General features: G+C 35.6%; 1 protein-coding gene across 6 annotated transcripts in view; it reads right to left on the reverse strand.

Moving 5' to 3' along the window:
• ADAM32 (ADAM metallopeptidase domain 32) overlaps positions 1-12,542 on the reverse strand; it is a 184,825-nt gene that overhangs the window by 140,142 nt on the left and 32,141 nt on the right. For all 6 annotated transcript variants that reach the window (XR_007151363.1, XM_047854776.1, XM_047854775.1 and 3 more), the window contains 3 exons: positions 9,154-9,222; positions 6,238-6,309; positions 5,866-6,032 (listed from right to left, as the gene is read on the reverse strand). Coding sequence is in view for 5 of the 6 variants with exons in the window: in XM_047854776.1 (XP_047710732.1) it covers positions 5,866-6,032; positions 6,238-6,309; positions 9,154-9,222 (308 nt within the window). In the remaining variant the exon portion in view is untranslated. The remainder of the gene's footprint in view (positions 1-5,865; positions 6,033-6,237; positions 6,310-9,153; positions 9,223-12,542) is intronic.

Consider the following 12,542-nt stretch of genomic DNA (forward strand, 5'->3'; position numbering starts at 1 on the left):
CCAATCCATCTATTCAACTTTCTCTCTTTATTCTTTTTTGTTTCTTTTCTTTTTCTTGAGTACAAAAAGAGAAAAAAATCATTGTTATTAAAGTTATTTTTCTTTAATTTTTTCTATTATATTTTTAACTTTTGTGTAAATTTTTTCAAATTCTATTTTACTTCCATCATTTCATTTTAGTCTACTTCAGTGTATTTAATTTTCAAATTTTAAAAGATTCCTTTTTTTTTCTTTCCCATTTTTTCTCTAATGTATCAAGCCCCTTTCCAAAACCACCCAGACCAAAACACACCTAGGATCTAGCATCATTTATTCAATTTTGTGTGTGCATTTGTTTTTAATTTTTTAATTTTAATATTTGTTAATTTTCAGTTTTTTACCTCATTAATTCCTTTTCTCTCTTCAAAATGACAAAACGAAGAAATTCACCCCAAAAGAAGAGCAGAAAGAAACGACAGCCAGGGACTAACCAGCACAGATACAAGCAAGATGTCTGAACCAGAATTTAGAATCACAATAATAAGAATACTAGCTGGAATCAAAAATAGATTAGAATCCCTTTCTGTGGAGATGAAAGAAGTAAAAGCTAGTCAGGATGAAATAGAAAATGTTATAACTGAGGTTCAATCTTGAATGGATGCCATGGCACCAAGGATGGATGAGGCAGAACAGAGAATCAGCGATATAGAGGACAAATTTATGGAGAATAATGAAGCAGAAAAAAAGAGTGAGATTAATGCAAAAGAGCACAATTTAAGAATTAGAGAAATCAGTGACTCATTAAAAAGGAATAACATCAGAATCATAGGAGCCCAGAAGAGGAAGAGAGAGAAATAGGGGTAGAAGTGTTATGTGAGCAAATCCTAGCACAAAACTTTCCCAACATGGGGAAAGACACAGACATCAAAATCCGGGAATCACAGAAGACCCCCACTAGATTCAACAGAAACTGACCATCAATAAAGCATACCACAGTCAAATTCACATTATACTCAGGAAAGGAGAGAATCATGAAAGCATCAAGGGGAAAAAAGTCCTTAACCTACAAGGGAAGACAGATGAGGTTTGCAGCAGACCTATCCACAGAAACTTGGCAGGCCAGAAAGGAGTGGCAGGATATATTCAACGTGCTGAATCAGAAAAGTATGCAGCCAAGAATTCTTTATCCAGCAAGGCTGTCATTCAAAACAGAAAGAGAGATAAAAAGTTTCCCACACAAACAAAACTTAAAGGAGCTTGTGACCACTAAACCAGCCCTGCAAGAAATTTTAATGGGGACTCTCTGAAGGGAGAAAAGATGGGGGAAAAAAAATAAATAAAGACCAAAAGCAACAAAGACTAGAAAGGACCAGAGAATGCCACCAGAAACTCTACAAGCAACATAATGGCAATAAATTCATATCTTTCATACTCACTTTAAATGTCAATGGACTCAATGCTCCAATCAAAAGACACAGGGTAACAGAATGGATAAGAAAACAAGATCCATCTATATGCTGTTTACAAGAGACCCACTTTGAACTTAAAGACACCTTCAGATTCAAACTAAGGGGATGGAGAACCATCTATCATGCTAATGGTCAACAAAAGAAAGCCGGAGTAGCCATACTTATATCAGACAATCTAGACTTTAAAATAAAGACTGTATCAAGACATGCAGAAGGGCGTTATATCATAATCAAGGGGCCTATCCACCAAGAAGTCCTAACAATTGTAAACACTCATGCACCAAATGTGGAAGAACCCAAATATATAAATCAATTAATCACAAACATAAAGAAACTCATTGATAGTAATACCATAATATTTGGGGACTTCAACACCCCACTCACAGGAATGGACAGATCATCTAATAAAAAAATCCAAAAGGAAACAATGGCTTTGAATGACACACTGAACCAGATGGACTTAACAGATATGTTCAGAACATTTTATCCTAAAGCAGCAGAATATACATTCTTCTCCAGTGCACATGGAATGTTCTCCAGAATAGATCATATACTGGGACACGAATCAGCCCTAAGTACAAAGAGATTGAGACCATACCATGCATTTTTTCAGACCACAATGCTATGAAACTGCAAATCAACCACAAGAAAAAAATTTGGAAAAGTAACAAATACTTGGAGAGTAAAGAACATCCTACTAAAGAATGAATGGGCTAACCAAGAAGTTAAAGAGGAAATTAAAAAATATATGGAAGCCAATGAAAATGATAGCACCACAATCCAAAACCTCTGGGATGCAGCAAAGGTGGTCATAAGAACAAAGTATTAGCAATCCAGGCCTTCCTAAAGAAGGAAGAAAGATCTCAGATATACAACCTAACCTTACGCCTTAAAGAGCTGGAAGAAGAATAGCAAATAAAACCCAAAACCAGCAGAAGACAAGAAATAATAAAGATTAGAGCAGAAATTAATGCTATCAAAACCAAAAAAAAAAACAAAAAACAAAAAACAGTAGAACAGATCAATGAAACCAGAAGCTGGTTCTTTGAAAGAATTAACAAAATTGATAAACACCTAGCCAGTTTGATCAAAAAGAAAAAGGAAAGGACCCAAATAAATAAAATCAAGAATGAAAGAGGAGAGATCACAATCAACACAGCAAAAATAAAAACAATGAGAATATTATGAGCAATTATATGCCAATAAAATCTGGAAGATATGTACAAATTCCTAGAAACATATACACTACCAAAACTGAAACAGAAGAAATAGAAAATTTGAACAGACCCATAACCAGTAAGGAAATCGAATTAGTAATCAAAAATCTCCCAAAAAACAAGAGTCCAGGGCAGGTTGGCTTTCCAGGGGAATTCTATCAAACATTTAAGGAAGAATTAACACCTATACTTTTGAAGCTGTTCCAAAAAATAGAAATGGAAGGAAAACTTCCAAACTCTTTCCATGAAGCCAGCACTACCTTGATACCAAAACCAGAGAGACTCCACTAAAAAGGAGAACTATAGACCAATTTCCCTGATGAACATGGATGCAAAGAGCCTCAACAAGATATTAGCCAACTGGATCCAACAATACATTAAAAAAATTATTCCCCATGACCAAGTGGGATATATACCTGGGATGCAGGGCTGGTTCAATATCTGCAAAACAATCAGTATGATTCATTACATCAATAAAAGAAAGGATAAGAACCATATGATCCTCTCAATAGATGCAGAGAAAGCATTTGACAAAATATAGAATGCTTTCTTCATAAAAACCCTCAAGAAAGTAGGGATAGAAGGATCATACCTCAAGATCATAAAAGCCATATATGAAAGATACAACACTAGTATCATCCTCAATAGAGAAAAAATGAGAGCTTTCCCCCTAAGGTCAGGAACAAGATAGGGATGTCCACTCTCGCCACTGTTATTCAACATGGTATTGGAAGTCTTAGCCTCTGTAATCAGACAACACAAAGAAATAAAAGGCATCCAAATTGGCCAGAAGGAGGTCAAACTTTCACTCTTCACAGATGACATGATACTCTATATGGAAAACCCAAAAGATTCCACCAACAAACTGCTAGAACTGATTCATGAATTCAGCAAAGTTGCAGGATATAAAATCAATGCACAGAAATCGTTTACATTCCTATACACCAACAATGAAGTGACAAAAAGAGAAATCAAGGAATCTATCCCATTTACAATTGCACCAAAATCCATAAAATACCTAGGAATAAATCTAACCAAAGAGCTGAAAAATCTATACACTGAAACTATAGAAAGCTTATGAAAGAAATTGAAGACACAAAAAAATGGAAAAAGATTCCATGCTCCTGGATAGGAAGAACAAATATTATTAAAATGTCGATACTACCCAAAGCAATCTACATATTCAATGCAATCCCTACCAAAATAACACCAGCATTCTTCACAGGGCGAGAACAAATAATCCTAAAATTTGTATGGAACCCAAAAGACCCTGAATAGCCAAAGCAATCTTGAAAAAGAAAACCAAAGCAGGACGCATCACAATCCTGGACTTGAAGCTGTTCTACAAAGCTGTAATCATCAAGAGAGTATGGTACTGGCACAAGAACAGATACTCAGATCAATGGAATAGAATAGAGAACCCAGAAATGGACCCACAAATGTATGGCCAACTAATCTTTGACAAAACAGGAAAGAATATCCAATGGAATAATGACAGTCTCTTCAGCAAGTGGTACTGGGAAAACTGGACAGCAACATGCAGAAAAATGAACTTGGACCACTTTCTTACACCATACACAAAAATAAACTCAAAATGGATGAAAGACCTAAACGTCAGACAGGAAGCCATGAAAATCCTGAGGAGAAAGCAGGCAAAAACCTCTTTGATCTTGGCTGCAGCAACTTCTTACTCAACATGTCTCTCTCTGGAGGCAAGGGAAACAAAAGCAAAAATGAACTACTGGGACCTCATCAAAATAAAAAGCTTCTGCACAACAAAAGAAATAATCAGCAAAACTAAAAGGCAACCGACAGAATGGGAGAAGATATTTACAAATGACATATCAGATAAAGGGTTAGTATCCAAAATGTATAAAGAACTTATCAAATTCAACACCCGAAAAACAAAAAATCCAGTGAAGAAATGGGCAAATGACATGAATAGACACTTCTCCAAAGAAGACATCCAGATGGCCAACCGACACATGAAAAAATGCTCCACATCACTCATCATCAGGGAAATACAATTTAAAACCATAATGAGATACCACCTCACACTTGTCAGAATGGCTAATATTAACAACTCAGGCAACAACAGATGTTGGTGAGGATGCGGAGAAAGAGAATCTCTTTTGCATTGTTTGTGGGAATGCAAGCTGGTGCAGCCACTCTGGAAAACATATGGAGGTTCCTCAAAAAACTAAAAATAGAACTACCCTATGACCCAACAATTGCACTACTAGGCTTTTGTCCACGGGACACAGGTGTGCTGTTTCGAAGGGACACATGCATCCCCATGTTTATAGCAGCACTATCAACAATAGCGAAAGTAGGGAAGGAGCCCAAATGTCCATCGATGGATGAATGGATAAAGAAGATGTGGTGTATATATATATACAATGGAGTATTACTCGGCAATCAAAAAGAATGAAATCTTGCCATTTGCAACTACATGGATGGAACTGGAGGGTATTATGGTAAGTGAAATTAGTCAATCAGAGAAAGACAAGTATCATATGACTTCACTCATATGAGGACTTTAAGAGACAAAACAGATGAACATAAGGGAAGGGAAACAAAAAATAATATAAAAACAGGTAGGGGGACAAAACAGAAGAGACTCATAAATATGGAGAACAAACTGAGGGTTACTGGAGGGGTTGTGGGAGGGGGGATGGGCTAAATGGGTAAGGGTCACTAAGGAATCTACTCCTGAAATCATTGCTGCACTATATGCTAACTAATTTGGATGTAAATTTTAAAAAAAAAAAATAAATAAAATAAAATAATGCAGAAAATCCATTAGGATAAACTATTTTTAACCTACTTTACCAAGCCTTTGATCATAACTTCATAACAAAAATATAAACTTCACAAGATAAGTCCCATTTTTTTAGGTAGTGGTTAAGATTATGGGCTCTGGAGTTAAAACCTGTGGGTTCAACCTGAGAGACACCACCAGATCCAAGAGTCCTGAAATTGTTTAACCTATTGAAATATCAATCTCATTAGTAAAAGGTTAATATGCATAGAGATAAATTTTGGCAAGTTTTTTTTTTACTGACAACCAGAGAGTATGATGCCTGAATGAAGTATATAATAATGTATGAATAATCAGAACTGAATAAAAATTCCCTAAATTAAGCTACATCATTGTCACAGATCTTTGTTTTCTAAGAATACTGAAATATTATTCTTACATGAATAGATATGCAATATCATGAGGTCTTAGAGAAAGATAGGACTTTTTCCATTCTAAAAATCTATGCAATACTTCATCTGCCTCACCAACTGTAGAAATCTTATTGTTATCTGACCATAACTCCAACGATGACAGCACAATAGTAACTTTAAATTGGGCAAACATCTAAAGACAAAAGAGGTAAATACATGAAAAATTAATCTTTGTTATTTTACAATAACCATGAAATTAATTCAATGCATTGACAAATCCACGCTCAGTCTATACAGATCGCTTAATTATTCAGAAATGCCACGTTAAATTAATTGCCAATTATAATTTCAAAACTAGTATAAATTTTTCTAACTAGTATGAAAAGGAAAATACTTACTGCATTTACAAGGCCAATAATTTCGATGATTTTATTTGTTACTATCATGCTTTCAGAGCCCAAGTAATCATACTGAAAAACAAAATTAATTTTAAATTGAAATACAATCTGTTGTGTAGTATGTTTGAGATATACTCTCCATCTACTCTCAAAAGTTTGAGACTGCTTGGGAGTTAGATCAGTGCAAAATAAGATAGTAACAATAAAAAAATAAATATAAATTGGACCACTCAAATATGCCGGTGGGAATGTAAAATCATACAGCCATTCTGGAAAGTTTAACAGCTTCTTTCAAAACAAATAATGTACTGACCATATGATCCAGCAATTGCACTCCTGGGCATTTATCCTAAAGAAATAAAAACTGATGCTCACAAAAAATCTATACATAAATGTCCATAACAGTTTTATTCCTATTAGCCAAAAACCAGAAGCAACTCATATGTCCTTCAGTCGTTAACTGGTTAAACAAATTGTGGTACATTCATAACATGTAATACTGTTCAGTAATAAAAAGTAACTCACTAAACTGGATAAAACTTAAGAAAATATGCTGAGTATTAAAAAATCTCAAAAGGATATATACCACAAGGTAACATTTATGCAATGTTCCTGAAACCAAGAGATGGAAAACAAATTAGTGACTGCCAGTGGTTAAGAAGTGTAGGGAGGCAGGGAGAAACAAATGTGACAATGAAGTTAGAACATGAGAGAGTCTTATTAGTGATGGTACTATTGAGTGTCTTGATTGTGACAGTGATTACATAAGGCTACATAAGTGGCCCTACTGCATAAAACTACACACACACACACACACACACACACACACACACACACATAAATGAGTGTATATACAACTGCTGAAATCTGAATAAACTTTGTGGAATGTGCCAATGTCAAATTCCGTATCTATAAATCATCTCTCTAAAGTACAGCATCCCTTGATGTCCACTCTCACCACTCTTATTCAACATAGTATTGGAAGTCTTAGTCTCTGCAATCAGACAACACAAATAAAAAGCATCCAAATCGGCCAGGAGGTCAAACTTGCACTCTCGCAGATGACATGATACTCTATATGGAAAACCCAAAAGATTCCACCAACAAACTGCTAGAGCTGATCCATGAATTCAGCAAAGTCGCAGGATATAAAATCAATGCACAGAAATTGGTTGCATTCCTATAAACCAATAATGAAGCAACAGAAAGAGAAATCAAGGAATTGATCCCATTTACAATTGCATCAAAATCCATAAAATACTTAGGAATAAATCTAACCAAAGAGGTGAAAAATCTATACACTGAAACTATAGAAAGCTCATGAAAGAAATTGAAGAAGACACAAAAAATGGAAAAATATTCCATGCTCGTGGATTGGAGGAACAAATATTGTTAAAACATCAATACTACCCTAAGCAATCTACATACTCCATGCAATACCTATCAAAATAATACCAGCATTCTTCACAGAGCCAGAGCAAACAATCCTAATATTTGTATGGAACCAGAAAAGACACTGAATAGCCAAAGCAATCTCTTTAAAAATTTTTAATGTTTATTTATTTTTAAGAGAGAGAGAGAGAAAGCGAGCAGGGGAGGGGCAGAGAGAGAGGGAGACACAGAATCCAAAGAAGGGTTCAGGCTCTGAGCTGCCAGCATAGCGCCCATGGATTCGTGGAACCCATGAATCATGACTTGAGCCAGAGCCAGACACTTAACTTACTGAGCCACCCAGGTGCCCCCAAGAACTTATCAAACTCAACACAAAAAAAACAAATAATCCAGTGAAGAAATGGGCAAAAGACATACATAGACACTTTTCATAAGAAGACGTTCAGATGGATAACAGACACATGAAAAATTGCTCAACATCACTCATCATCAGAGAAATGCAAATCAAAACCACAATGAGATACCACCTCACACCTGTCAGAATGGCTAAAATGAACAACTCAGTCAACAACAGATGCTGGAGAGGATGAGGAGAAAGAGGAACCCTTTTGCACTGCTGGTGGGAATGGAAACTGGGGCAGCCACTCTGGAAAACAGTATGGAAGTTCCTCAAAAAACTAAAAATAGAACTACCCTATGACCCAGCAATTGCACTACTAGGTATGTATGCAAAGAATACAAGTGTTCTGTTTCAAAGGGACATATGCACCGCAATGTTTACAGCAGCTCTATCAACAACAGCCAATGTGGAAAGAGCCCAAATGTTCACTGACAGATGAATGGATAAAGAAGATATGGTAGATAGATAGATAGATGATAGATAGATAGATAGATAGATAGATAGATAGATAGATAGATTCATACATACATACATAGTGGAGTATTACTTGGCAATCAAAAAGAATGAAATCTTGCATTTTGCAACAACATGGATGGAACTAGAGGGTATTATGCTAAACGAAATTAGTTAGAGAAAGACAAATATATGACTTCACTCATGTGGAATTTAAGATTCAAAACAGATGAACATAGGGGAAGGGAAGCAAAAATAGTATAAACATAGGGAGAGGGATAAAACATATGATACTCTTTAAATATAGAGAACAAACTGTGGATTCCTAGAGGGATTGTGGGTGGGGGGATAGCTAAATGGGCAAGGGGCATTGAGGAAGACACTTGTTGGGATGAGCACAGAGTATTATACATAGGGGATGAATCAGTGGGTTCTACTCCTGAAATCATTATTGCACTACATGTTAACTTAACTAACTTGGATGTAAATTAAAAAATAAAAATAAAACAATTATATAATTTTGAGTATTTGGCTTTTCAGTTTGCAAGTTTTTTCACTGTTCTCTCTCTGACATGTGGTCTAAAATTTGGAATTTTTAAATTCCTTTTTAGCTAGGGATAGTCATGCATTCACACCAAATATTTACAGCAAAGAAAAAGAAAAACACATACCAAAGCTTTATCCACCACAATATGCATCTCTAGATAAAGAGGGATTAAATCCGGAACAGTTGATTGTGACTAGAAAAAAGATAAAGAACACTTAAAAGCATATAAAACTTTCATAAATTGTTTATCCTGAGCTTTTAAAATCATTTTCCCACTTTACTGAGGAATAATTGACAAATAAAAATTATATGTATTTAAGGTATAAGATCAGATGTTCATATATACACATATAGTGAAATAATTGCCACAATCAAGCTAATTAAACATATCCCCCTCACATAGCTACAATTTTCTATGTGTGTGTGTGTGTGTGTGTGTGTGTGTGTGTGTGTGTGTGTGTGTGATGAGAACCTGTAAGATCAACACTCAGGAAATTTCAAGTTTACAATATGCTACTGTTAACTATAGTCATATTACTGTATATTAAATCTCCAGAACTTACTTATCTTGTATAACTGAAACTTAGTACCATTTGGCCAACATTTCACCATTTCTCCCTGTCCTCAGGTCCTGGCAACTACTATTTTATTCCTTGGCTCTGAGTTTGACTATTTTAGATAACACATATAAGTGAGATCATACATTATTTGTCTTTCTGTGCATGGCTTACTTCACTTAGCATAACATCCTCCAGGTTCATCAATGTTTTCACAGATGGGAAGATTTCCTTCTTTTTTAAGGCTGAATATTCCATTGCATAAACATATTACAATTGCCAACAAATTGGGCACTCTGGAAGAAATGGACAAATTCCTAGAAACATACAAACTACCAAAACTGAAACAGGAAGAAATAGAAAATTTGAACAGACCCATAACTAGCAAAGAAACTGATTCAGTAACCAAAAATCTCCCAACAAAAAAAATCTCCCAAAAAGGCCACGTATGTTTCCCAGGGGAATTCTACAAGACATTTAAAGAAGACTTAATACCTGTTCTTCTCAAACTGTTCCAAAAAAATCGAAATGGAAGGAAAACATCCAAACTCCTTCTACAAGGGTAGCATTGATTCCAAAGCCAGACAAGGACCCCATTAAAAAAGGAGAATTATAGGCCAACATCCCTGATAAACATGGATGCAAAAATTCTAAATAAGATACTAGCAAAACAAATCCAACAGTACATTAAAAGAATAATTCACCATGATCAAGTGGGCTGCAACGGTGGTTTAATATTCACAAATCAATCAACATGATACACCACATTATTAAGAAAAGAACCATATGATCCTCTCATAGATGCAGAAAAAGCATTTGACAAAGTGCAGTATCTATTCTCAATAAAAACCCTCAACAAAGTAGGGACACACCTCAACACCATAAAGGCCACATATGAAAGACCCATAGGTAATATCATCCTCAATGGGGAAAAACTGAGAGCTTTAACTAAATGGTCAAGAAGAAGACAAGGATGTCCATTATCACATTACTATTTAATACAGTACTAGAAGTCTTAGCCTCAGCAATCAGACAACAACAACAAAAAATAAATAAATAAAGGGTATCCAAACTGGCAAGGAAAAAGTCAAACTTTCACTATGTGCATATGACATTATTTACTATGTAGGAAACCCAAAAGACCCCACCAAAAAATTACCAGAATTAATACATGAATTCAATAAAGTTGCAGGATATAAAATCAACATACATTAATGGGTTGCATTTCTAGACATCAATAACAATACAGCAGAAAAAGAAATCAAGGAATTGATCCTATTTGCAATTGCACCAAAAAAATTAGATACTTAAGAATAAACCTAACCAAAGAGGTAAAAGATCTATACTCTTAAGACTATGTAACACTAATAAAAGAAATCAAAGAGGACACAAAGAAATGGAAAGGATCCCATGCTCATGGATTAGAAGAACATTGTTAAAATGTCGATACTACCCAAACCATCTACACATTTAATGCAATCCCCATCAAAATAACACAAGCATTTTTCACAGAACTAGAACAAACAATCCTAAAATTTGTATGGAAACACAAAAGACCCTGAACAGCCAAAGAAGAAAAACAAATACAAATCAAAAACCACACTGATATATCACCTCACGCCAGTCAGAGTGGCTAAAATGAACAAATCAGGAGACTATAGATGTTGAAGAGGATGTGGAGAAACGGAACCCTCTTGCACTGTCGATGGGAATACAAACTGGTGCAGCCACTCTGGAAAACAGTGTGAAGGTTCCTCAAAAAATTAAAAATTGATCTACCCTATGACCCAGAAATAGCACTGCTAGGAATTTACCCAAGGGATACAGGAGTGCTTATGCACAGGGGCACTTGTACCCCAATGTTTATCGTAGCACTTTCAACAATAGCCAAATTATGGAAAGAGCCTAAATGCCCATCAACTGATGAATGGATAAAGAAACTGTGGTTTATATACACAATGGAGTACTACATGGCATGAGAAAGAATGAAATATGGCCCTTTGTAGCAACGTGGATGGAACTGGAGAGTGTTATGCTAAGTGAAATAAGCCAGACAGAGAAAGATACCATATGTTTTCACTCTTATGTGGATCCTGAGAAACTTAACAGAAACTCATGGGGAAGGGGAAGGAAAAAAAAGAGGTTAGAGTGGGAGAGAGCCAAAGCATAAGAGACTCTTAAAAACTGAGAACAGACTGAGGGTTGATGGGGGGTGGGAGGGAGGGAAGAGTGGGTGATGGGTATTGAAGAGGGCACCTGTTGGGATGAGCACTGGGTGTTGTATGGAAACCAATTTGACAATAAATTTCATATATTAAAAAAAAAAGAAATTGTGGTTTGTATACACAATGGAATACTACTTAGCAATGAGAAAGAATGAAATATGGCCTTTTGTAGCAACGTGAATGGAACTGGAGAGTGTTATGCTAAGTGAAATAAGTCATACAGAGAAAGACAGATATCATTTGTTTTTACTCTTATGTGGATCCTGAGAAACTTAACAGAAGACCAGGGGGAAGGGGAAGGAAAAAAAAAAGAGAGGGTGGGAGCCAAACCATAAGAGACTCTTAAAAACTGAGAATTAACTGAGGGTTGATGGGGGGTGGGAGGGAGGGGAAAGTGGGTGATGGGCATTGAGGAGGGCACCTGTTGGGATGAGCACTGGGTGTTGTATGGAAACCAGTTTGACAATAAATTTCATATTTAAAAAAAAGGGAAAAAAAACAAAACTGGAGGCATCACAATTTTGGATTTCATGCTATATTATAGTCACTAAAACAGTATGGTACTGCCACAAAAGCAGACACATAGATCAATGGAACAGAATAGTAAACCCAGAAGTGGACCCACAACTGTATAGTCAATTAATCTTCAACAAAGCAGGAAAGAATATACATTCCAAAAAGGTCTCTTCAACAAATGGTGTTGAGAAAACTGGGCAGCAACATGCAGAAAA

The sequence above is a fragment of the Prionailurus viverrinus genome, chromosome B1 (assembly GCF_022837055.1).
Source record: "Prionailurus viverrinus isolate Anna chromosome B1, UM_Priviv_1.0, whole genome shotgun sequence".
Taxonomy (NCBI): domain Eukaryota; kingdom Metazoa; phylum Chordata; class Mammalia; order Carnivora; family Felidae; genus Prionailurus; species Prionailurus viverrinus.